Source organism: Nycticebus coucang, chromosome 10, assembly GCF_027406575.1.
Source record: "Nycticebus coucang isolate mNycCou1 chromosome 10, mNycCou1.pri, whole genome shotgun sequence".
Classification (NCBI taxonomy): domain Eukaryota; kingdom Metazoa; phylum Chordata; class Mammalia; order Primates; family Lorisidae; genus Nycticebus; species Nycticebus coucang.
The window spans coordinates 98,556,616-98,584,568 of NC_069789.1; the positions used below are offsets into that span (position 1 = coordinate 98,556,616).

General features: G+C 40.9%; 1 protein-coding gene across 1 annotated transcript; it reads left to right on the top strand.

Moving 5' to 3' along the window:
• The first annotated feature begins 976 nt into the window (after positions 1 to 976).
• Positions 977 to 26,777, top strand: SH2D1B (SH2 domain containing 1B). The gene is made up of 4 exons (XM_053607769.1): positions 977 to 1,196; positions 21,024 to 21,087; positions 23,169 to 23,334; positions 24,818 to 26,777. Exons 1-4 carry the CDS (start codon positions 1,063 to 1,065, stop codon positions 24,850 to 24,852), a joined length of 399 nt encoding a protein of 132 aa, XP_053463744.1. The 5' UTR covers positions 977 to 1,062; the 3' UTR covers positions 24,853 to 26,777.
• Positions 26,778 to 27,953: the final 1,176 nt, after the last annotated feature.

Here is a 27,953-nt window from a genome sequence, read left to right on the forward strand (position 1 = left end):
TATGTAGGTTAGTATGGTTTTTCAAAAAGTCCTTGGAAATTGACCCGCAGATAAAAGAAGCCACCTAATTATCTCTCTCTCCCAACATTATCAGCTGATCAAGGTGAGAAAGGGAGAAAATGAAAAGGATTTTCTCATGGAAGGGCACTAAATGTTTCCAGCTGGGTCGACTTTTTTCCTGGTCTTTCCTCATCAGGACACATCACTGCTATCTCCCAGGACAGAAACCATAAAGGTCTTGAAGGTCTCCAAACCCACTCATAATATCATCTTTTCTACCTGGAGAAGCACCCCTGCACTCAATAGTATACCCAAACATCTCTCTCACCTGCACCAGCCCCTTCTCCGAAAGGCACAAGGCTCAAGAGTGTTTAAAATGACCTTTGTTCTCTAGCGGCTAGGAGGAGCCTTAGCTGTAGTACAGGCTGTCTCCTCCTGCATTGGTGTCCATTTCTTTCATTTCCCATTGATGCCTTCTATTTTTTAAATGTCATTTGATCCATGGAAATCCCACCCTTTCAGTTTTCCCATTGTGTCTAGACTTACCAATTCTTTCAGCTCCAAACTCTTTTTGTGTACCCATTGTGAGCTAAGCATAGCCCAATCAAAAGCAGCTTCAGCAGAAAATAGGTATGCATTACAGTAAAAGCAGTGGCATATTTCCTGCAAAGGATACCAGTACCCAGAGAAGGAGAAAACTGGTGATGTCCGGGGATACACAGGGCTGCAACACAGTTCAGGGAGCTCGACTTTAGGATTGCAGCCTTAGCCATGAGTATCACTGATTCCACTGTGCACTCATATACTTTCGCCCACTTCTGCAAGTCACACTTTGGCCATTTCTTGGTGATTTTGTCACCCCACCCTTCTCATTTCCTGAATCTAGCGAAACTTTCCGAGTCTTACAGACCAACTACATCTGACTGACCTCTGCCTGCAGCTGGAAGAAGAGATATTTCCACAGGACACACGGCTGACTCCACTTCCCTCCTCAGAGCCCTTCCTTGGCTTGGAGCTGGATTTCAGGCCAACAGGGCAGCCTGAGATACTAGAGGGGTCTCCATGGATCTGCCTTATTACCACGGCCCTCTGACCAAGCAAGATTGTGAGATCATGCTGCTCAAGGAAGGGATAGATGGCAGCTTTCTGTTAAGAGACAGTGAGTCTATACCAGGAGTCCTGTGCCTCTGTGTCTTGTGAGTACCCTCATCTTCCTCACCTGTGAGACTTTGTGTTGAATGGCGCAATGGCAGCCACACATTAAAGCAATTAACATTCCTGAGTATCTCACTCTGACTTCGTAACCCCAATGTTGGAGTGAGAAACAGTAGACGCTATCAGGAGAGGATGGAAGGAATGTGTCTGTCCCTGCTCCTCCATCTGCCCTGCTCTCCTGGCATAAACGCCATACAAGTGGATTCTGTAGTGGCAGGAAGGGGTAGGGGAGTGTAGGGAGGGGCTGCAGGGAGCCTGGAGGTGAAGGGGGATGGAGGGGAGGTAAGCATGTCAGAGAGATCTTCTCCTGCAGAGGTCTGTCGGTTTAGTAGGGCAAAGACTAGGGGTTATTTTTGAAATTCCAGTTGGAAAGATTATTCTGCTGCATCCACTTGCAAATACTTAATAATATTTCACATCTTGTTAGATCTGTAGAAGGCTTCAACATCATTTCCTTTCATCTTTCTCGTAGTCTACCGAGATAAACATAAGCAGTCACCATTTAAAGAGACACAGAATTCTCAGATGACTTGAGTTAAAACTTATCTGAGTCTGAGCTAAATACGAATGAAATTCTAGGCTGCAGTATCAGAGATACCCCAATGAAGGAATTTGTTTGTTGTCCAGTTGAGAAAGAAATCCTGAACAGAAATCATGGGAAACCGCCTTTCTTTGTGTATTTTCTTCTTTGCAGAGACCGCTGAACCTTTCCTACAGTAATTAAAATCAAATATCTCTTGTTAAAGAAAAAATTGTTCAGTGACACTTGTTGGTTAAAAGGGCTTTATTGAGTGGCACAGGAACCACTGCAGTGGGTTTTTGCAGTGCAGAAGTGAGATTTGGCTGAATTTCAAATATAGCCGGGGGTGGGGGGGGGCATAGGGGGTGGTGGTGAAATTTATAGCCAAGAAGCAGGGCAGGGATCAGTGGATAGAAAATGACTAAGAAGAAACATTTGGGTAAGGGAGATTCTAGCTAAATTGACCTAATAGGATTCTAGCTGAAGACAGGCCAGTGTGATCAGACCCTGAGGGATGGTGGAGACTAAAGGGTGAGGGCTTCATGTCAAACTGACTTAGGTTCTTTGCAAAAGCTGGATTTTACAAGGAAGTACATAAATAAACCTAGAGGAAGTTTCAGAGGCAAAAATGATTGCCATTACTAACAGAATAAGTAGGGATATATTTCTTTCTCTAAATGGTACTGGGCATACAGGCTATCTTTCTTATACCTACAGCCATAGTGCCATTTAAGGAAAGAAATATATCTCTACATATTCTAATAGTAATGACATCACTTTTGTTTTCATAGCTTCCCAATTCTAAGAAGCACAAAAGCTCATTCACAGAGCAGCAAAAATTCTTTGCTTGACCAAATTTTAGTCAGCCTTCTGAACCTCCCCGTAGGCCCGTCTGAGCACTTGTTTATAAAATCCGATTTAGCAAAGCACCCTGCCAAGACCGTATGTAATCTTTGACTTATTCATATATAAATTAATAGTTTTCCAAACATGAAACCATTTTTGATTTCTTGGATTGAATCACCCTTAAACGTAGTGTTATTTTCTTCTTACTATACAACTGCCTTGTTATTTGCTAGTAGTTTATTTAAAATCTCTGTGTGTGTATCTTGTTTGAAAATAAAAGGAATTAGCAATGGCTAAAAAATTTATTAAAATATTCTCAATGTCACTCATAATGTTTTAATATGTAGGGTGGCAATTAAATTGCATAGGAACTTTATAGCCACCCTGTATTTGCTAGCTGTTGTTCGTAGTTTTTTTTTTTTTTTTTTGAGATAGTATCTCAAGCTGTCACCCTGTGTAGAGTGCTATGGCATCACAGCTCACAGCAACCTCAAACTCTTGGTTGGGCTTAAGCGATTCTCTTGCCTCAGTCCCCCAAGTAGCTGGGACTACAGGTGCCCACCACAACGCCCAGCTATTTTTTGGTTGTAGTTGTCATTGTTGTTTGACAGACCCAGGCTGGATTAGAACCCACCAGCCCCAGTGTATGTGGCTGTCACCCTAGTCACTGAGCTACAGGCGCCAAGCCAGTAGTTCTTCTTTTGAGAATTGCATATTCATATCTTTTTAATCACTTTCAGCTTGAGTTATCTTCTTTTTTTGAATTTTTTTCTGAATTGTATATAGAAAGCTAACTTTTAAAAAAAAAAAGACATACTCACACAAAAGAAAAAATACACAGACTTTATATCAATTGTAAATAAAAGACTATTGATAAACTGATAGGAAGAAAACATTACTAACATATAAGGAGCTTTTAAAAATCAATAGAGAAATGGGTAAAGTACAAGAGCAGTAGATTTGCAAAAAAAAGAAAGATGAAAATCATCTTATTCATAATCAAAGAAATACAGATCAAAAGAATGAGGAGATACCATTTTGTCTATTAAATGGGCCAGAAATAAAACTATGAAAATACACCCAGCTTCAGGGTGCTGGAAGCAGACCCCCACACACACTTCCTTGGCTAGAAATGTGCCCAGAACACAAAATGCTTGGATATAACTTTTGGCCCAAAATTTTACTAATAAAAATTTATCTTAGTTATGACTGCACAAATACATGATAATTGGAAATACAGGTGGTTCACCAGGTGAGAGATGACCCAACTTACAGCGTGCCATACTTACAAACAGGCTCTCAAGGCTCCCCATGAGGATAACTTATAATTAAATAATTAAATGAATAGCCTGGAAGGGAATTTCTCCCACAAATGTAAACTGACCTGCATGGAAGTAGGAAGTCTGCTGGTGCAGCATCCTGGTGCTAACAGGTTTCTGACTCACATCATCACTTTTGTCTTATCTTTTTTATTTGATTTTTGAGTCTGTGTGTTATCCTTACAACCAGGCCTCCAAGGTAAAAGGCCACTGCAAGTCTGAGGGAGCCTGCAGTGAAGAGAAAGGTGATTACAATGGCAATGAAAGTAGAAATAAGAGTTTGAAGAAAGGCCGGAGGCCATCATTCATAAGGCTTCAATGTCTCGACCTTAGGAACCATTACAAAGGATAAAGTGAGATTATAGTGGAGCCTGTGAAAGGTAATGCTTCAATGAAAGCATCCATGAATGCAGCACGTGTGTTAATCAATAAAATGGAAAGGTTATTGATTTAGTTAGATCAAACTAAACTTAACAGTTATCATTAGCCTAGCATTGAAGCAACATTAGGTGAGCGTTAATCTTTAATATTCTTTTTTGAAATTTTTCCTGTCTCCTATCTAAAATTTTTGCATGACTGTGTTTTTATGTTCTGTTTGTTTGAATTCAAAGAGCACAATAACTGTAAGAGCTGTAACTTACTAGTACAGCACAAGTACATCACACCTTACTCTGATTACAGTGTTACACTGAATTATTGTTACCACTTATGAATTAGTGGAATGCTATCCAGGCATTAACAAGATTGGGTAAAACCATACATGATATGAAAACATCTCCAAGATCTGTTGTTGAAAAGGCAAGGTGGAAAGCATAAGACCATTAGTGTAAAAAAATTATATCTATACCCTTGTATATTCACATAAAATTTTCTGAAAGATAGATAAGAAACTTATAATAATGGTTTACAACTGCAGAATTGAGGACTGAGTTGGGAGAAGGGTTGTTGAATTCATTCTTTTTATTTGGTAGCTTCTTTGCGCTATTCACAAGTTTTACATGTGCATGCATTATTTTTGTAATTAAAACAATATTTATAAAAATTCCTACTATCCCACCCAAACTCTGTGCTCAGGCCTAGGGAGATTCTAAAAAGATTCTAATTTTTTTTAATTTTCTTTTTATTTATTTATTTATTTTATTATTATTTTTTAATCGAGACAGTCCCACTTTGTGGCCCTTGGTAGAGTGCTGTGGCATCATAGCTCACAGCAGCCTTCAACTCTTGGGCTTAAGTAATTCTTTTGCCTCAGCCTCCCCAATAGCTGGGACTGCAGGCGCCTGTCACAGTGCCAGCATTGTTTTGTAGAGATAGGGTCTCACTCTGGCTCAGGTTGGTCTTGAACTCCTGAGCTCAGGACAATCCACCTGCCGGATTGCTAGGATTACAGGTGTGAGCCTCCACACCTGGCCCTAAGGAGATTCTAGTAGGAAACTTGACATTTTTTTTTCATGGAGGTCCAAAACATATTAAATAAATAAAACAAGGGTAAAATATAAATTCCAGAACAGATATATGCATTCAAGGGCAGAAGAGTTAAGCAGGAAAGCTTTCTTAGAAGAGGCAGTATTTGACCTGGGACTTAAAATATAGACAATGTTTGGTTACCTAGAGGGTGGAGGGGAGGGAAGGAGGCAGGCACAGAGGTCTGGATATTTTAAGCACACATGGTTCATACACTGTTCTTGAAAAGGTAGTTTTGGAACCAGCTTTTGGAAAAGTAGGTTGGGATAAGATCATGGGGCTTTAAGAGAATGATTCTGTAAATAATGGAGAAACCTGGATGGTTTCTGAGCAGGGACGTGACGAGACAAGTGCTCAGTTTTAGGAACTGAGAATGTGTCACAGTTGGGAGATGATGGCATGGGGACTGCTGTGCCTCTGGTGGGAGATGGTGAGAAGGATGGGTGGGACCAGCAGTGGCAAAGGAAAAGGGAAGAATGTGCAAGGGCAGACCTTGACTGAGATCTCACCATACATGGACTATATTGGGATTCTCTTTGGAAACTGATATTTATTCTCAACTGTTGTATGGTGTATCAACCCAGCTTATATATTCATCCAAAAAGCAAAGGCCACTAAGAAATGCTAGTAAGTGGTGATAATAAATCAAATGGAAAGGCAATAATGAATGTTAATCATCTCCATGTCAGCAGGCCTCACCTTCCTCCCTCCCCGTGTTGCTGAAAGGCAGACAAAATTTCATGCACCTGCAGGCTTAAAGCTCACATGACCCCCATACCCACCCCAACATAGTCCTTGTGGAAATTTATTACCACACAGATAAGTATGGACTACTCAATTCTAGTTGTTCAACAGTTATTTAAAGTCTCCCACAAATCAGGCATTGTGCTAGATACACAGTTGATAACCTTCAACGCAGCTCAGAGCCTAGTGGGGGAAATGAAGAAGTAAATGAACACGCAGTACTTGTGACAATTGTGATGACTGTTATTAAGGCACAATAGGAGCTGAGAAAAAAAGAGCGATTCATGCATCAGAGAGTAGAGAGCCTGGTGCTGAAGCTGAGACTTGGAGGAGGAATGGAACCTTCATTCAGTCATTCAACAGACATATACTGAGCACCTGTGATGTTCCTGGAACAGTCCTAAGCATTGGTGAAATGGTGATAAATACTACAGGTGACATCCCTGCCTTCATGAAGTCACATTCCAGTGAGAGGAGACAATAGGATGAAAACAAAATAGAATCCTACAATAGGGACAGAGCAGATTCTTTCCACTGGGTAAAGGAAAGATTGCTCTGAGAAGGTTGCATAAACAAATACGTGCTCCAAGATACAACTCTATTGTAAGCAAAGTCAAAATTACTACCGTAACACAAGAGTTAGCCTGATGGTCTATGCCTGTGTAGAAGAAGCTACCACACCAGTGTTTTCTATGAGCCAAACATTGTACTAAAGAAGTAACAGGCATTATGTCATTTGTCCTTTGCAAAGCCTTTTGCAGTATGTGACCATTATTCCTGTTTTGTAAAGAAATAAACTGTAGTTTCTTATTCAAAACTTGCCCAAGGCCAAACTGTTAATATGTTACTATGTTCCCTTTCTTAGCAAGCTCTCCAGCTTCACTGAAATATACTCAAGGTGATCACCTTAGAACCATGTTTGCCCAAGCAGAGGGCTGAGCAATGGACCCTGACATGCAGTATCTTCTGTGCTGCTATACAGTTGCATTAAAATGTGCTGCTATACAGTTGCATTAAAATAGCATACTAACTCCATGCTTTGGCAGATCTAAATGAAGATACTATGGGGAGGGTTAGAAATACAGGAAGGAAGTCACAGAGAAGGTTGACCCATCCCACGTAGCACTGACCAGAAGCTATATTGTAACCATGGACAGAACTTTGACAGAACTTTGTATAATATTCTGTCTGTGAAGTATGACTCGTGAGTATCAGAAACTTGAAACTCAGCCTGCTTCTGTAATCTGTAGAATTAAATTGGAGTAATATTAGGAGATGCAAAGGATTCAGCTGCAGGAGTGAAGGGCAAGTAGGGACTTTCCATAGCCATGGGAGGGCTGCAGGTGAGAAGGAGCCAAGCCCTAACCTACTTCACATCCTCATTAGGGAAAGTAATTGCAATATCTTTCTATTACCCTGAGAGTCATTTTTTATTTTTTTTTGAGACAGAGTCTCACTTTGTCACCCTGGGGTTGAGTGCCATGGTGTCATAGCTCACAACAACCTCCAACTCTTGGGCTCAAGTGATTCTCTTGCCTCAGCCTCTCCAGTAGTTGGGACTACAGGCGCCCACCACAACTGGCTATGCTTAGAAATGAGATCTCGCTTTGCTCAGGCTGGTCTTGAACTCGTGAGCTCCAGCAATACACCCACCTCAGCCTCCGAGAGTTCTAGGATTACAGGTGTGAGCCACCTCGCCCGGCCCCCTGAGTGTCATTTACAACTCTCAGATTCTCGGATCTTTGAAAAGATTGTAAAGTTTAGAAAGAAAAGAAATAATTCAACTTTTATTTATAAAGCTAATGAAAGGGTTTTTTTTTTTTTTTAGAAAAATCGAATATAGAGAAAAGTGTAAAGAAATATCAATTTCTTAATTCAAAAATCAACGTCATTTGTATTTCAGCACACATCTCTCCAGACTGTTCACTATTTCCAGTTTTTATTTTCAGTTTGGTCCAAGGGACCCAATGTAATTTGGGACAATTAACATATTTGTACTTATATCTGTGAAAGTTTGCCAAACTCTCTCCTTAGGATAAAATTCTACAGGTTTTATAATTTTCATACACATCGATAAAATAGTATAACAAAAGGTTACACAAACACACCCTGTAAACTGGAAGTGAGAAGGCCAAAGGTCAAAAGTCTTAAAGCATTCTTTATCAACTTGAGTTCCCCACTTGGGTTGTGGCATGGAAAAATGCAGAACACACAGTCGATGTTGTAGACTGTGGTCATTTCCATTTCCTTCAAATGATCTTTTAAAGTCTGGTTAAAATAAAACACAAACCTCGAACCTAAACAAGTTTCCCCACAATGGTGGCCATAGCATGAGACCATCTGCCTATCTGTGGGCTGTTGGTGCACTGAGCAGGGGTCTGGAGATCCATCCCTAGCACCTACAATAATGGCCACTCTGCAGGCTAAACCACATTAGAAAAAGTGAAACAACTCAAAGATCGATGGAAACTTAGAGGATCTGAATTCTAGCCTGTCCAAACCTCAACTGAGAATTTAATGCCAGAGGTTTAAAAACAATTTTTATAAGCCCTGTGCATTTCTTATATCTTAAATGAGGTCAACGATTGCTCATGCTGAGGGTCCACCCCATACACATTTACAAAAAAACGTATCAGCAGCAAATACAGGAAACGATTTATTTCTAACACCAAAACCCAGGCATGAAAACAGCAAAAGCATATATGTAAAAGGAACTTAAATTTGGTTTAAGTATTAGAATAAAAATAAATCAAATTCATCTACCATTTTAATGCCACAAATCATTTTTATAGCTTTCCTGATGTATCATTGATATAAAATAAAAAAGTATACAATTTGGTGGACTTTGACACCTACGAAACTATCACCACAACCAAGATAATGGGCATATTCATGGCCTCCAGAATGTCCCTTGCACCACTTGTTAATCTCTTTTTACCATACCTCCCTCATACCCCTCACACCCCAAGCCTCCATGATTTGCTTCCTGGCACTGTAGATTAATACGTATTTTCCATAGTTTAACATAGATCAAATCATAAAGCATATAGTCCTTTTTTATCTGACTTCAGGAAGACAAAAAAATAATTATGATTATTTTTTCTTTTTTATTGTTAAATCATAGCTGTGTACATTGGTGCAATCAAGGGGTATAATGTGCTGGTTTCATATACAATCTGAAATATCCTCATCAAACTGTTCAACGTAGCCTTCATGGCATTTTCTTAGTTATCGTATGTAGACATTTGTATTGTGACTTTAGTAAGTTTCACCTGTACCCATTCTAAGATGCACCGTAGGTGTGGCCCCACTCATTACCCTCCCTTCCGCTTCCTTGGCCCTTTCCTCATAGTCTTGTGCTATAGTTGGGTTATAGCCTTCATGTGAAAGCTATAATTTAGCTTCATAGTAGGGCTGAATACATTGGATACTTTTTCTTCCATTCCTGAGATACTTTTCTAAGAAGAATATGTTCCAGCTCCATCCATGTAAACATGAAAGAGGTAAAGTCTCCATCTTTCTTTAAGGCTGCATAGTATTCCATGGTATGCATGTACCACAGTTTGCAATTCCATTCCTGGGTCGATGGGCACTTGGACTTCTTCCATGACTTAGCAATTATGAATTGGGCTGCAATAAACATTCTGGTACAGATGTCTTTGTTATGTTGTGATTTTTGGTCTTCTGGGTATAAACCTAGGTCTATTTTTAGGTCTCTAAGTATTCTCCAAACATCCTTCCAGAAGGAATGTATTAGTGTGCATTCCCACCAGCAGTGTAGAAGTGGGTCCTTTTCTCCACATCCACCCCAACATCTCTGGTTTTGGGATTTTTTTATGTGGGCTACTCTTACTGGGGTTAGGTGATATCTCAAAGCAGTTTTGATTTGCATTTCTCTGATGATTAAGGATGATGAGCTTTTTTTCATGTGTTTGTAGATCGTGCGTCTGTCTTCTTTAGAGAAGTTTCTCTTCAAGTCCCTTGCCCACCCTGAGATGGGATCACGTGTTCTTTTCTTGCTAATAGGTTTGAGTTCTCTGTGGATTCTGGTTATTAGACCTTTATCAGAGGTATAACCTGCAAATATTATCTCCCATTCTGAGGGCTGTCTGCTTGCTTTACTTATTATGTTCTTGGCTGTGCAGAAGCTTTTTAGTTTGATCAGGTCCCAGTAGTGTATTTTTGATACTGCTTCAATTGCCTGGGGAGTCCTCCTCATAAAATATTCACCCAAGCTGATTCCTTCAAGAGTTTTCCCTGCACTTTCTTCAAGTATTTTTACAGTTTCATGTCTTAAGTTTAATCTTTTATCCAGTGAGAGTCTATCTTAGTTAATGGTGAAAGGTGTGGGTCCAGTTTCAATCTTCTACAGGTTGCCAGCCAGTTCACCCAGCACCATTTGTTAAATAGGGAATCTTTTCCCCACTGAATGTTTTAATTGGCTTGTCAAAGATCAAATAATGGTAAGTAGCTGGATTCATCTCTTGGTTCTCTATCTGTTCCAGACATCTACTTCTCTGTTTTTGCACCAGTACCATGCCATTTTGATCACTATTGATATATAGTACAGTCTCAGGTCTGGTAGCATGATTCTTCATGCTGTGTTTTTATTGTTGAGTAATGTTTTGGCTATTCGAGTTTTTTTCTCATTACATATAAAACAAAGTATTATTTTTTCAAGATCTTTACAATATGACAATAGAGTTTTAATAGGAATTGCATTAAAATTATATATTGCTTTGGGTAGTATAGACATTTTAACAATGTTGATTCTTCCCAGCCATGAGCCTGGTATGTTTTTCCATTTGTTAACATCTTCAGCTATTTCTTTTCTTAAAGTTTCATAGTTCTCTTTGTAGAGATCTTTCACGTCCTTTGTTAGGTATACTCCCGAATATTTCATCTTCTTTGGCACTGTGAAAGGAATAGAGTCCTTGACTGTTTTTAGGCTTGATTACTGTTGCTATATATAAAGGCTACAGATTTATGGGTGTTGATTTTGTAGCCTGAGACATTGCTGTATTCCTTGATCACTTCTAAAAGTTTTGTAGTAGAGTCCCTCGTGTTTTCCAGATATACGATCATATCATCTGCGAAGAGTGAAAGTTTGATTTCTTCTGACCCTATGTGGATACCTTTGATCGCCTTTTCTTCCCTAATTGTAATGGCTAAAACTTCCATGACAATGTTAAAGAGCAATGGAGACAATGGGCAACCTTGCCAGGTTCCTGATCTAAGTGGAAATGATTTCAATTTAACTCCATTCAATACGATATTGGCTGTGAGTTTGCTGTAGATGGCCTCTATTGGTTTAAGAAATGTCCCTTCTATACCAATTTTCTTAAGTGTTCTGATCATGAAGCAATGCTGGATATTATCAAAAGCTTTTTCTGCATCAATTGAAAGAATCATATGGTCCTTATTTTTTAGTTTGTTTATGTGCTGAATTACACTTATAGATTTAGGTATGTTGAACCAGCCTTGAGACCCTGGGATAAATCCCACTTGGTCGTGGTGTATAATTTTTTTGATGTGTTGTTGGATTCTGTTTGTTAGGATCTTACTGAGTATTTTAGCATCAATATTCATTAATGATATTGATCTATAATTTTCTTTTCTTGTTGGGTCTTTCCCTGGTTTGGGGATCAAGGTGATGTTTACTTTGTAGAATGTGTTGGGTAATATTCCTTCTTTTTCTATATTTTGGAAGAGGTTTAGTAATATAGGTACTACCCTGTTTCCCCGAAAGTGAGACATCCTCCGAAAATAAGACCTACTTACAGGAAAGATAAGGCGTCCCCTGAAAATAAGACCTAGCGCATCTTTGGGAGCACACTTTAAAATAAGACACTGTCTTATTTTCGGGGAAACAGGGTAGTTCTTCTTTAAAGGTTTGGTAGAATTCTGACATAAGGCCATCTGGTCCTGGGCTTTTCTTTTTAGGGAGATTTTGTATAGTTGATGCTATTTCAGAACTTGATGTAGGCCTGTTCAACATTTCCACTTCATTCTGGCTAAGTCTTGGTAGGTGACGTACTTCCAGGTATTAGTCAATTTCTTTCAGATTTTCATATTTCTGAGAGTAGAGTTTCTTGTAGTATTCATTAAGGATTTTTTGAATTTCTGAGGGGTCTGTTGTTATTTCATCGTTACCATTTCTGATTGATGAAATTAGAGATTTTACTCTTTTTTTCCTGGTTAGGTTGGCCAAAGGATTATCTATTTTATTGATCTTTTCAAAAAACCAACTTTTAGATTTATTGATCTGTTGTATAATTCTTTTGTTTTCAATTTCATTTAATTCTGCTCTGATTTTGGTAATTTATTTTCTTCTGCTGGGTTTGGGGTTGGAGTGTTCTTCCTTCTCCAGTGTCTTGAGATGTCCCATTAAGTTATTAACTTCCTCTCTTTCCATTTTCTTGAGGAAGGCTCGCAGTGGTATAAATTTCCCTCTTAGGGCTTCCTTTGCAGAATCCCAGAGGTTCTGGTAATTCGTGTCTTGATTGTTGTTTTTTTCCAAAAATTTGTTGATTTCCTTCTTAATCTCATCTATAACCCATCTATCCTTCAGCATAAGCTTGTTTAACTTCCATGTTTTTGTATGGGTATGCAGGTTCCTGTTGTTATTGAGTTCAATTTTTATTCCATGATGGTCTGAGAAGATGCAAGGAATAATTTGTATTTTTTTTAATTTGCTGAGGTTAGATTTGTGGCCTAGGATGTGGTCGATTTTGGAGTATGTTCCGTGGGCTGATGAGAAGAATGTGTATTCAGTTTTGTTGGGATGAAATGTTCTGTAGATGTCTGTTACATCCAGATGTTGAATGGTTAAGTTTAAATCTAAAATTTCTTTGCTAAAAAAAATAAATAAGAAAATAAAGTTTTTTTGCTTAGCTTCTTTTTGGAGGATCTATCCAGCACTGCTAAAGGGGTGTTAAAATCTCCAACTACTATGGAACTGGAGGAAATCAAGTTGCTCATGTCTGTTAGAGTTTCTCTTGTAAATTGAGTTGTGTTCTGGTTGGGTGCATAAATATTGATAATTGGAATCTCATCATATTGAGTATTACCTTTAACAAATATGAAGTGTCCATCCTTATCCTTCCTTATTTTGGTTGGTTTAAAGCCTATTGCGTCTGCAAATAGGATTGCAATGCCTGCTGTTTTCTGCTTTCCATTTGCCTGGAGTATAGATGACCATTCCTTCACTTTGAGTCTATATTTGTCTTTTAATGTAAGATGCAATTCTTATATGCAGCCCATCTGGCTTGAGTTTTTGTATCCAGTCATCCAGCCTGTGCCTGTTTAGAAGACAATTTAAACCATTCACATTAATTGAGAATATTGATAAGCCTTTCGAGAGTCCGGTGGACATTTTTAATCCTTTTGTGACTGTGGAAGTTGGAATTTGATCAGAATTTTCTGGGTGGGTTTACTTTTGTGTTGGAGGATTACTCTGGTTTTTATGGAGGATAGTTCTGAGAATATCCTGGAGAGCTGGTTTAGTTATGGCAAATTTCTTCAACATGTGAATGTCACTGAAGTATTTAATTTCTCCGTCACAAATGAAACTCAGTTTACCTGGGTACAGGATCCTGGATTGAAAGTTATTTTGTTTTAGGAGATTGAAAGTCAATGACCATCTTCTTCTAGCTTGAAAGGTTTCAGCAGAGAGATCTGCAGTTTTACTAATATTCTTGCCCTTGTAGGTGATGGTTTTCTTTCATCTGGCTGCTTTCATAATTTTCTCCTTTGTATTAACTTTGCTGAAATTGATTATGATGTGTCTAGGGGATGTCTTATTTGGGTTGAGTCATGCTGGAGTTCTGAAACTGTCTGCTATCTGAATTTCAGAATCTCTTGGCATGTCTGGAAAGTTCTCCTTAATGATCTCATGGAGAAGAGACTCTGTGCCTTGTGAAGCCACTTTGTCATTTTTGGGGATCCCTATAAGATGAATATTGGTTTTCTTCGAATTATCCCCGAGCTCTCTGAGAGAGTGATCTGTTTTTGCCCTCCATTTCTCTTCCTCTTTGAGAGTTTGGGAGCATTCAAAAGCTTTGTCTTCAATGTCAGAAATCCTTTCTTCTGCTTGCTCCATTCTGTTACTGAGGAATTCTACTGTGTTTCTCAGATCTTTGAAGGCTGCAACTTCTTGTCTCAATGTGTCAAAATCTTTGGTCATTTGGTCTTTGAATTTGTTGAATTCTTGAGATATCTTTTGGGTTACTGCTTGGAATTCTAATTTGATCTTCTTTGCTATCAGATTCTGAATTCGATTTCTGACATCTCAGCTATTTGTTTGTGCATGGGATCTTGGGCTGTGTCTGCCCCATTGATCCTTGGGAGAGTTGATCTACTCTGATTATACACATTGCCAGAGTTTTTCTGTTTATTTCACCTCATGATTGTTTTTCACCATTGCCTCTGGCTGTCCTCAGAGTTGGGGAGGTGTCTCTCCAAGATTAGACCCCAGCGGGATCACTCTATTGTTGCTGGATCTTTGTAGGGAGTGACCCTGTGTAAGTTCCTCTGGGTCTGCCCCAGCCAGGGAGTTCTAGTTGTGGAAGCAGCTCCGAAGTGTGACACACCTGGATCCAGAAACAGGGCGGGAGGTGGTGCACATGGTTCTGGGAGTGCCTGGCGCCCAGTGACTTTTGCACAGAGAGCCCAAGTCTCCAGCAGTCTTTGGCCAGGAGAAGGACTCTGTGCAGAGGCAGGGAGGGCTCCAGAGACCACACGGCTGTAAGAGTCCCTGGTCAGACAAGCGGGCCGGTGTGGAGGCAGGGAGGGTACAGGAGGGAGGATGCAAGGTTGTGTGGCTCCTGTCGTTCCTGGTTAGGGCATGCGGAGGCCCGCCGGGCGCAGGTCGCGGGTCAGGGGTCACGGGGCAGCTCTTATGGAGGTCTGGGCGGCACCAAGCCCAGGAGTTTGAGGTTGCTATGAGCTGTGATGCCACTGCACTCTACCGAGGGCAAGAGCCCAAGGCTCCAGTGTGCCAAAACTGGTCTCACTCTGCCCCTGAGGGTTAAGGCTGTTAGGCAGCTCAGTCCTCACCTTTAGGCTGCTCAGTCACTAAGTTACTAGCTCCCACCTGATCTTTTATCTCTAGAAATTTCATTTGGGTCTCTTTTTCATGTCTGTCAAGTTTCTACAGGCATACCTTGGAGACATTGTGTGTGCTTTTTCAGGCCACCAAAACAAAGCCAATATTGCAATAAAGCAAGTCACACAATTTTTCTGTTTCCTAGTACTTATAAAAGTTATGTTTATACTAGACTGTAGTCAAGTGTGTAATCATGTCTAATAAAAAAATCTACATACCTTATTTTTAAAAATATTTTATTTCTGACAAGAGCTAATAATTGTCTGAGCCTTCAGCAAGTCATAATCATTTAGCTGGTGGAGTGTCTTGCCTCAATGTTAATGGCTGCTCACTGACTAATCAGAGTGGTGGTTGCTTAAGGTGGGGCAGCTGTAGCAATTACCTAAAGCAATCAAGTTTGCCACATTGATTGACTTCTTTTCATGGAAGATTTATCTACAGCAGGTAATGCTGTTTGATAGCATTTTACCCACAGTGGATTTTTTTTTTTTTTCAAAATTGGAGTCCATCCTCTCAAACCTTGCTGCTGCCTTATCAACTAAGTTTTTGTCATATTCACAATATGCACAGCTTCTTCACCAGGAGTAGACTACCTCTCAGAAAACCACTTTCTTTGTTCATCTATAAGAAACAACTTCTCATTTGTTAAATTTAAACCATGAAATTGTAGCAATTCAGTCACATCTTCAGGCTCCACTTGAAATAGTAGGTCTCTTGCTGTATCTAGCACATGGGCGGTTACTCCGTCCACTGAAATCATGAATCCTTCAGAGTCATCCATGAGGGCTGGAATCAACTTCTTCCAACTCCTGTTAATGTTGGCATTTTGATCTCCACTCCTGAATCACACATGTCCTTCATGGAGTCAAGAATAATGAATCCTTTCCAGAAGGTTTTCAACTTGTTTTGCTGAGATCCTCCAGAGGAATCACTATCTAGCCTTACAAAATATATTTCTTAAATAATAAGGTTTGCAAGTTGAAACGACTCCTTGATCTGGGGGCTGCCGAATGGATGTTTTATTAGTAGTCAGGAACACACCACTCATTTCCTTAAATATCTCTATCAGAGCTCTTGGGTGACCAGGTGCATTGTCAATGAGCAGTGATATTTTTAAAGGAGTCTTTTTTCTAAGCAGTAGGTGTCAAAAGTAGGTTTAAGATATTTAGTCAAGGGGCAGCACCTATGGCTCAGTGAGTAGGGCATCAGTCCCATATACAGAGGGTGGTGGGTTCAAACCTGGCCCTGGCCAAAATGCAACAAAAAAATAAATAAAATAAAAAATTAAAATGTTAAAAAAAAAGATATTTAGTCAAACTTGTTGTAAACAGATGCACTGTCCTCTAGGCTTTGTTGCTCCATTTATAGAGCACAGGTAGATTTAGCATAATTCTTATGGGCACTGACTTTAACTTAGAGTCACCAGCTGCTTTAGTCCCTAAGAAGAAAGTCAGGGACTCTTTGAAACCAGGTATCAAGCTCCTCTAGCTCTAGCTATAGAAATCCTAGATGGCACCTTTTTTCCAATAGAAGGCTGTTTTGTCTACACTGATAATCAGTTGTTTAGCCACCTTCATCAATAATCTGAGCCGGATCTTCTGGATAACTTGCTACAGCTTCTCCATCAGTACTTGCTGCTTCACCTTGTACTTTTACATTTCGGAGGTGGCTTCTTTTTTTACACCTCATGAAGCATGAGAACTGGCTTTCTTGTGCAGATTCCTTACCTCTCTCGCCCTTCACAGAATTGAAAAGAGTGAGGGGAACTTGCTCTGGATTATACTTCGGCTTAAGGGAATGTTGTGCCTGGTTTGATCTTCCACCAAAGTTTGATATCACCCAAACTTTCTCCATATCAGCCATAAGTCTTCTCAGCTTTTTAAAATCATTCATGTGTACCTTGGAGTAGCACTTTTAATTTCCTTCAAGGATTTTTTTCTTGGGGTTCACAACTTAGGTAACTAAGTGCAAGAGGCCTACCTTGGGCCTGTCTTGGCTTTCCATATGCCTTGCTCACTAAACTTACTCATTCTAGTAGTTTATTTAAAGGAAGAAGCATGTGAATGGCCATTTGGTAGATCAGTCAGAACACACACATTTATCAATTAAATTCACAGCCTACTGGGATGAAGTCCATAGTGCCTCAAAACAATGACAATCATTAACATCAAACATCACTGATCATAGATCATAGAACAGATGTAATAATAATTAAAAATTATGAAACATTGCGAGAATTACCAAGATGTGACACAGAGGCACAAAGTGAGCCCATGCTGTTGGAAAAATGATGCCAGTAGACTTGCTCAGTGCAGAAGACTTGTTCTATTGTTACCACCTCAAAATTCCTAATAATTTTTTAACAAGGGCGCCTACGCTTTCATTTTACCCTGGGACCAGCAAATTATGTAGCCAATACTGGTGATAAATAGGCAGTGAGTGGCTGAAGTAGGAGGAGGACAAGATCACTGGTGGAGAAGAGTTTGAGGAACTGAAACTGAGACATCGGGGTGTCGGATAGTCTATGCATGAATCAAAATTGTCAAAAGTTTAGACAAGAATAGTTTTGGAGATAGTGACAGTGAGCTAGGAGCTAACACCTGGAGTAATGAGATGCAACAATCCAGGATTCAAGAGATGTCAGCATCAGTGACAGGCAGTAAGGGATATAATCCCATGACATGAAACTCAAAGTCAAGGATTCAAGGAAGGAGGAAGGCAACACTCAAGAGCCCTGAGAGCAAGTAGGGCAATAGCTTCACCCCCAGGCCCTGGATGAGAGGGCTGTGGGATTAGCACGTGGGTAATAAGGATACCCTGGAAGACTGGGGTTTCTTATAAAGATGACAAACAGGGATAAAAGGCATAATGAGATTAGCCCAACGAATTCAAGGCAGAGAGAGTGGAGGTAAGATGTGAGTGCTGGGGGTGGAGGGGGGCTTCCTTGTCACCACTGGTGATGGGGGTAGAAGGCCTAGGGGAAGCATGGCCTTTTTACAGGTCTTTAGTATAAATGCATACTGCAAAAACTATGTTTCTTTTAAAAGTTTTGCAAATGGCATTTATAAACATTAAGAACAGAAGGCATTACAATGAGTTTTATGTTTACCCAATAATAATCTAGTCATGTCTCAGCGTGCTCTAGCTACTATAAGAAAATACCCCAGACTGGGTAATTTATAAATAATAGAAATGTGTATCTCAGAGTTCTGAAGAGGCTGGTGAGTCCAAGATTAAGGTGCCAGCAGCTTTGCTGTCTGGGTGAGGGCTGTTCCTGGTCTCATGATGGCTCCTTGTTGCTACATCCTCCAGAGGGGACAAATGCTGCGTCCTCACCTAGCACAGGGATGGAAAGGCAGCCCTCTGAAGGCTCTTTTATAAGGACATTGATGTCATGCAGGAAGGCAGAGTCCTCAGGACTTAATCACTTTCCAAAAGGCCACAAGGTGCCATCTCTTAATATGGGATTAAGTTTCAACATGAATTTTGGAGGGACACAAACATTCAAACCATAGCACTATACACAGCAGATGTTAATCTCACTGTTCTGTAATCTCTTACAGCAGTTTTTGGTAAATAAATACAGTTATCACACATTCAATAAATCAATTTCTTATAGAGCATTATTACAACGTGGCTTATTATTTCACTAAAAATGCTTTGAAAATAAGACTATATTTGAGCAATGTCGGTCTTTCTAGCTTGAAGTATTTGCCTTTCTGTTTGTTTTATTCTTTCATGCACCTATAGTGAAGATTTTTCTTATGCTGATAACCCCACAATGTAATTAAGAATAAATTTTTTTATTTATGAATTTAACATCAGTTTGTGACAGTTCAAAGAAACTATGTGGGGCGGTGCCAGTGGCTCAGTGAATAGGGCGCCAGCCCCATATGCCGAGGGTGGCGGGTTCAGGCCCAGCTCCGGCCAAACTGCAACAACAAAAAAAAATAGCCGGGCGTTGTGGCGGGCGCCTGTAGTCCCAGCTGCTTGGGAGGCTGAGGCAAGAGAATCGCGTAAGCCCAAGAGTTAGAGGTTGCTGTGAGCCGTGTGATGCCACGGCACTCTACCCGAGGGCGGTACAGTGAGACTCTGTCTCTACAAAAAAAAAAAAAAAAGAAAAGAAAAAGAAACTACATGATCAACTAAATGGAATGCATTTGTTTGAATTCCATGTGAACAAAACTTCTTTGGAGGGCTGAAGCAGGTGGATTTCTTGAGCTCAGGAGTTCAAGACCAGCCTGAGCAAGAATGAGACCTATCCCTACTCAAATAGAAAAACTAGCTGAGCTTTGAGGTGGTCACTGTAGTCTGAGATACTTGGGAGGCTGTGGCAAGAAGATCGCTTGAGTCCAAGAGTTTGAGGTTGCTGTGAGCTGTGAATCCATGGCATTCTACCCAGGTGGCAGAGTAAGACTCCATCTCAAAAAAAAAAAAAATTATGTGTAAAAACATTTTTGAGACTTCTTTCCAGACTGTAAGATACCTTAATTTGTCACATATGGACAAAGACTCACATTATATAAAACTTTGTATCGCTTGTCATGTGATTTGGGGACATCAACGGGCTTATTCTGGCTTCAGGAAACCCCACTGAAAACACTGGGATTTGAAGTCACTTGCCAAAGCCTCCAGACAATTAGCAATGAAGTCCCCTATGGCGTAGTGCCTGGATCTCAAAGCAAGTAGCTACCTTATTTTACCATTCAGGCAAAAGATTAGTCATTTTATTCTTTGGCCTGGGTGTAGGCAGGGTGGGGGGAGGTTAGGATAAATCAGATAGTTTCAACCTCATTCCAATATATTTGATTCTCATTTTTTTAATTTTAATATTTCTGTGAAATTATGACATGTCTAAAACTTGATGAAAATATTTAATGTGTGCATTTTTCTCCTAGAAAGCTTTTGTTAAATTAATAATGTATCTTATCACCGATCTTATTTCTTAGAGTTGAAGAAATATGGAAATTTATACTATTTCTTACTTTGAAAATTACTAGATTGGGTCTGCTATCTAAAATATAATTAGACTGTCTTGCTGATGGCTTCTGTTCCAATGAGAAATGAGAGCACAGTACATCACTTCCTTGGAAAAAATTCCCATCATTCTCTGGTTCTTTACTTTAGTTACGCTATCTCTAATGTAGTCGATGACAGGTATGGCTCAAAGGTACTGTATATTGAATCAACTTAAGAAAGAAAGCTAGAGAGGAATACCAGGACTGTGGAAGTGGTAAGCCCCTCGTTATCATCTTCACGTGTCTAGAAGTTCATCATCAGAGTAAGGGTCCCCATTTCAAAAGCCCTGTTTCTTTCAAATTCTCACAGATGAGGGGGCCTGGAAATTAGTTCTATGGTTTGGATGTTCCCGCCAAAGCTCAAGTTGAAATTTAGCTGTCATTATAATTGTATTAACAGGTAAGATCTTTAAGAGCTGATTAGGTCATGAGGGCTCTGCCCTGCTGAATGGATTAGAGCTGTTATCTTGGGAGTGAGTTAGTTATGGGCTCCTGATTGGCCCCCATCCTTTCTCTTTCTGTCTGGCACACGCTCACTTGCTCTGATGATACAGCAAGAAGGCCCTCACCAGCTATAGTCACTTGATCTAGGACTTTGCAACCTCCAGAACTGTGAGCTGAATAAACAGCTATTATTTACAATTTATACAGTTGTGATATTCTGTCATAGCAGCAGAAAATTAACTAAGTTTCTTTTGGGGTTTTAAGATAGATATACGAAAATATAATGATCAGTGTTACCTGGATTTGTATGTAAAAACATTATGACTCATATTGTCATCTTTCTACAGGTTTAGAAATTTAGTCTACACATACCGAATCTTCAAAGAGAAATATGGGTATTACAAGATACAGGTAAGAAGACTGATGGATGCTTGGAACAACAAAAACAAAAAGGCTGGGGGAGGAAAACCCAAGATCATCTCTTGAACCTGACATGTGATCATGTGAAGGCATTCTAACAAGGGAAGCTCCTGAGTCTAGAGTCAGACCAGTGGTTAGCCTGGTTTTTCCCTGAGAGAAATAAGAAGGCACTAGAGTTGGGTCCCACTTTTCAATAACCATGGCTGTCATCCAACTCTGGTTCCCCCACTGAAGAAGTGTACCAACTTGGACTCCAGGCCAAAGCACTGTTGCACTGGAGGACTAAACAAGGACACAGGATGGAAGGAGAAAAAGAAGGGGAGGTGAGGAGAGGTCTGAATGGTTAGGAAGTGTGCTCTATAATAGAATAAAATGTAAGGCAAGTGTCAGATAGCTGGAAACCTTAGGTTTTGTTTAATTTTTTTGACTTACTGAGAGCTAAGCAAAAACAAACAAACAAACCTCTTGCTTTTGTTAAATTTAGCTCTCTGGCTTAGGAAGTAAAGAATAATAAACGTTACTGAATTTTCATTACTAACAGAGAATCCTGAAATAATCTTTCTGAAACACTTGCATGTAAGATTAGGCAGACAAGATTTCTCAGAATCTTCAAGATGCTAATGTTTGCTGTGATATACCTGCAAGAGACTAGAATATACAACGATCCCCAAACGGATCAGTTATATAATTTTTCTCTTGCTATTGAAGACATTATCGAGACAGTTGGAAGAATTTAAATAAATTCATAATTTGAGTAAGATTGGTTAGCACTACTAGGTCAAGATTAATTTCTTGATTGTAATCATTGGAGTGGGGTTATGTAATGTCCTTACTTTTCAGGAAATATTTATAGTTAAAGGAATAGCATGTTTGCAACTTAACTCTGAAAAAAAATTAAGTGTAAATACATATATACACACACTATATACACATACATATAGAAAGAGAATGAAAAGCAAATGTAACAAAATGTTAATATTTGGGGTATGGATAAAGGATATAAGAATTTTCTCCTTTTATTATTTTTGCAAATCCACTGTGTGTGAAATAATTTCAAGATAAAATATTTTCTCAAAAGCAGCTTATCTAAAAGCATTTTTTCTTTGCTGTGTGTACTTGGGGAAATTCTGGAGTATTCCTCAATACCCTGTTTTGTGTCTCCTCTGGACAAAACAGAGAGGCATCCAAGTCAGTGGATCCAAAGTTAGACACCAGGGGCATTTCACTGGGGAACAGCTTTGTACTCAGAAGCCTCAAGTAGATGATGCTGTGGGCTGGAGGGTCTGCGCTATATGGACCTCCCTGCAGACAGCCTCAAGTCAGCCTGCTCTGCAGGTTCACCCGCACGTGGGAAAACCTTCTCTCACCATTTTCTATCTGTAGCCTGAGGCAGTGGTGACATAAAAACCCAAGTGCTAATATAGAAACCAAATATCTAAGAGCATAGGAAGAAAATTGTTTTTGTTTTAAAATTATTTATATAAGGCTATATTAGAAAATAGTATAGTTGGGTTATAGCTGGTCAACCGAACAACTATTTACAGTTTAACTGAGTCGTGTTGACATCCCTACTTTCAATTTAAATTTGGACTTTTTGGGTCTTGTTTCATGTGGAGATTCTGAATTCAGCAAGTTTGCAATTCGCATATTGTTTTGCATGTCCCCTCAGAAGTCTGCTTCTAGGTTGGTTAGTCTACTCAAATGGTAAAGCCTGCCAGCAAGGCAGAGTTTGACAGAAGCTCTTCAAAGAGTGCCTTTCAAAGGTCATCCACAAGAAGACCCTGGACAAACTCACCAACGACCGGGGCTCCTTCAATACCACTCCTGAGTTAGGAGTCCCTTGGTTATAAATCCTCTGTACTCAGAGTAGCTCAAGTCAGAAGGTGGTCTCACAAAGAGAGTTTCTGTGAACTGCAAGTAGTGTGAGCTCTGGAGCACGACTTGCTGGCCACTTATTTTCAGTTTGTCAGCTTACAAAGAAAGCCCCCCAAACCACTATTTTGAGAGGTGTCACAGTTCACACTCAACTGCACAATGACCCGTGATCAATCTCCTTTCTTGTATTTTCACAGACTGTGGAAGGTTCTCGAAGACAAATCTTTCCCAACCTAAAGGAATTGGTCTCCAAATTTGAAAAACCAAACCAAGGGATGGTGTTTCCCCTCTTAAACCCTGTAAAGAGAAGCAACCCCTGCCTGAGATGGAGAAGATCAAAATTAGAGTTGGGCGACAATTACGGTAAAGCTCTCACATGGGGCTCCTATTAAGAACAATTTCCATTTTGTTGAGAAGTGGTGTCCTCTAGCCGCCAAGGCCGCCGAGGTACAGAGCTTTCTATGCCTGTGTGTGAACAGCTGGAGTCCTGGCTGAGAGCTGGCTTCACATGCATTCTGTGAACTTGTGTAAAGCATTCAAGTTTGGAGATAAATGGGCACAAGGAGGGCAGATTTTTCAATGATAAAACCACTTCAGCCCATCTGCTGCTTCCCCAAGGCTCATCCTGTCCCATTTTGCTCACTATTTGCTAAGCCTTCATTTATAAAGTGTCAGGTGTCAAATTATTGCAGTTATATCCCTGACAGTGCTAAGCCCTGGTGAGAGAGGGCCAGTAAACTTGAGTGTGGAGAATCCACGCTGAGGCCTCTCACATCCTATCACAAGCAGCTAGCTGCTCTTGCTTACCCATGCCCTTGAAATCTGCTCTCAGAGACTTTAGAACCTGTGAGTTGCAATGTAGTTTGATTTTTAACTGAGACTTTCAGAGACATTTAGGGCTTATTCCTGTTTTCCCATGTTGGAACATGCGGTATTCCCCATGAAAGGGACTGCAGATAGCAGGGAGCCGGAGATGAGGTGTGAGCAGACGTGCTCACTAGGAGGAAGGGCAGAGTGCGGCGAGCCCTGGGAGCTTGCAGTCACACTACACCCATTCAGCTCTGTCTGCAGCAAGCTCGCCCTTGAAGCTGTCACAACCACCTTCTCTCCTTCCCAACGAGACTAAGCACGGAGTTCTAATGCTAAACAAAAACTCCCTTCCCAATGATATGTGTCGGCCTCCTCACACCCCCGTGCAGGAGAGTGTGCACCATGTACACACAAAATCATGTTCTGTGGGTTCAGCTGCAGATGTAGCCCATGGTTACTTTCCACTGAAAGTTATAGACTAAAATGGGTTAACAGGTGGCAGAGTTAGAAACCCAGGAATGTGCCCGTGCTGCAGCCCTCAGGCAAACCCAGATGAGTTGCTGAGACTGGGAGGTGGTGGGAGTTGTTTCAGCAATGATAAAATAACCACAAATCCCACGAGGAGGATTTGTGGTTATTAGAGATCTGCCCTAAGAACTGGGCACGGGTCTCATCTGACCAACTTTCCGTGTTCAGTTGGCGCTGGCAGAGTGAAATCCTCAGCTACCAACGGGAATATCCTCCCTCTGCCTCCTCAGAACAGGCTTCAGATCTTCTCACTCTAGGGGGAGGCCACAGGTTTCTCCTGGGGAATGGTGGGGACATCCGTGTGGAGACTCTGAGGTTTCACTTATAAAGGGACCCCCAGTTTGGCCAGGACAGCTCCCTGTGGTACCCCAGATATATCCCCAGCCTTTGAGGATGTGACATCAAGATCCCCCATCCCTGGGGAGCGGCCTCCTTTCCCTTGAGTGCGATGGCCAGTGTGACTTCTAGGTGTGGAGTTTCATGGCTGGTCTTCTACCTTCTTCCTCAGAGAACGTTGAAGACTATGTGGACCCCTTGCCTTGAAGAGCAGGATGCTGAACACAAGTAAGAGAAGAAATGGGGAATAGCTCTCACTGGTGAGACCTGCCGCTGTAGGTCTGGAATGCCAAACTCTAGCAGATAATTCGGACTCTCCTGGTCTAGGTAACTGAAGATGCTCTGTCCACCAGCATCAGAGACCACTGGGAGCAATATCAAGGCCCCTTTTTATCCCCACTCTTTTTCTTGGAATGGAACAGTCTGAAGCTATTCTCCTCGTCAAAGGACTACCATTACATCAGAGCTGACACCTGCCCCTGCGCCATCAGAGAGGCAGCTTCATGCAGGGGAGAAGGCCCGAGGCTGTGACTTTGAAGCCCTGAGTTCTAGTCCTGTGTGACTTTGGACAAACCTCTTCCTTTCTTAAGCTCTCAGTTTCTTTGTCTATAAATAAAACAAGTGGTTGAGTGGGGTGATGGCACTGCCCCAGAGTCTCTATTGAGCCTGGCTGTGTCACGTGGCGTTGGGTATCTGGAGTTGATGGAGATGTAGGTAGGATCCGAAGGGGATCAGGGTCTCAGCCTCCCAGATGGCTAAGAAGTTATCTGTAGCTGCTCCTACTGGTCTTGGTCACCGTGAGCACCTTGACCTGTCCATGAACCCCTCTCCCTCCAGCCTGGGTCACTGTCCTTCTCCTTGCCCTGGACACACTGTCTCCCCAGTGCTGCCTCTGCCACCTGAGCAGCACGGGTGTGGCTCTGTGCAGGGATACGTGGGGAGACTTGTAACACATTCCTCTCTGCGGGGTTCCTATTCCCAGCCAGGTCCTAGGTGTCAAAGCCTGGTTAGGTCTCCCTCATGTCCCCCCAGTGTAGAGTTTTGTGCTGCGCAGAGCTGTGCCCGCTTTGTAGAAGGCTTGACTAGAAGCACATTTCTGAAGGATTCGTTAAACTGGTTTCTTAAGCCCCTTGAATTTTTCTGCCTGTTCAGAATGTTACTTAGGATCTGGTTAGTTCAGAATATACCCGATTTGACACCCTTTCCCTTACCTCTTTTCCAAACCTTACTGATTTCTTTCACCCCACTGGTCTTATCTTCAAAGTTATTAAAGAGAGGAGCTCTGGTTCTGTAGAGAACATAAACAGACATTGTGGCTGGAGTCCAAGGTGTGAGCTGTTGTGACTTGGGGGTCGCAGCAATCCATGGCTATCACTATGTAGAGAAGTGGTGAAATGCAGACAGGTCTAGAGAGCAGAGGGAGCCAAATCCTGTTTGTTCAGCAGAGGACACCAGAAGCAAGCCTGCTTCCTGGGATCCAACCCCAGTCTTTGGCTCTTTCTCCCTGGTACTGAGCAGTATGTTCTGGTTCCCAGAACCTATAGCATTCCTCAGCACAGAAAATGTATTAAGGAAATGTTTCTTGAATAAATGAATGAATCAGCTTATATAAAATGTGGTCACTGATTCTGAATAGCAGAGCTTTGTCTGAACAGGATACAGTTCAAAGTCTAGTAGATCAAGACTATTAGTTCAAGATCTTTCGATTAGAGCTCTCCTAGAAAGGTGTTTTGTTGTGGTGGCTGTAGTTTCCGGGCATAATCTTGGGCCCCAGTGGGCTTTCAGTACATTTCTCAAACAAGCAAGCCACGTTTGATAGCTAATGTTGATGTCATTCTATAAATCCCTGACATGTATTTTTTATTTTTATTTTTATTTTTTTGAGACAGAGTCTCACTCTGTCACTTTGGGTACAGTATTGTGGCAACATAGCTCACAGCAACCTCAAATGCTTGGGCTTAAGTGATCCTCTTGCCTCAGCCTCCTGAGTAGCTGGAACTATGGGCACCTGCCACAACACCCAGCTATTTATAGAGACAGGGTCTTGCTTTTGCTCAGGCTGGTCTCAAACTCCTGAGCTCAAGAGATCCACTGGCCCCAGCCTCCCAGAGGGCTAGGATTACAGATATGAGCCACCAAGCCCAGCCGTCACTGACTTTTTTATTTTTTTTGAGACAGAGCCTCAGTATGTCACCCTTGGTAAAGTGCTGTAGCATCACAGCTCACAGCAACCTCAAACTCTTGGGCTTAAGCCATTCTCTTGCCTCAGCTTCCCAAGTGGCTGGGACTATAGGCACCCACCACAACACCCAGCTATTTTTTGGTTGTAGTTGTCATTGTTTGGCAGGCCTGGACTGGGTTCAAACCCGCTAGCTCTGGTGTATGTGGCTGGCATTCTACGTACAGGCGCCAAGCCCATCCCTGACATTTTTTTAGAAGACCCTGAATAGGTCACAAAAAGAATAATTAAAAAATCTGGATATGTGGGACGGGAAGAGGGAAGATGTAAAACATTAGCAGCAATTTCAAGTGTCTGAAGTGCTATTCTGTGAAAGAGGATGTGGACTCACTGGGCACAATGCTAAACAACAGAGCTTGGACCAACGGTTGAGTGTTTATAGGAGCACAGTTTTAGGCAAACATAAGAAAGAATGCTGAACCCTAGAGCCAGCCAATACTCTAACATTCTGCCCTGTGTGGCAGTTCAAGTGGAAGGTGATATTTCAAGGATTTGAGAGAGAGAATTCCTGCCTTGAGAAGAAATTAGACTTCTTGACTGCTAAGGTATTTTTTAACTCAAGTCCATCAGATTCTACCCTCTTCTTGACAATGATAATAGGAATCTGTCTTTCCTTTTTGAACTTAGGTATGCCCTCTTCTTGACAATGATAATAGGAATCTGTCTTTCCTTTTTGAACTTAGGTATGGATAGTTGAATAAATCACACTCCTTAGTTCTTAATTCACTATTACCATAAGTCCATACAAGAACCTTCTTTTGTTAAAATTTCATTTTTTTCTTTCCTTCATTCCTAATTCCCATTCCCAAAGAAACCATCTCTATACTATTTGGTATAAGCCTTTGGGTATGTCTGTACTCTTGTAGAACACATAGTATTAGTTATGAATAAAGAGAGGGTACCCCAAAATGCATGTGTTTTAAGAAAAGGAAAAAACTGGATTACAATTGTAATACTCAATATACACCTATAATAAAAGATGAGTACATGTGAAGTCATGTTCGCCAATAACAAAGGATGAATACAAGTCACACAGAGCTCCTCTTGTAATTGTAGGAGTCAAACGTGA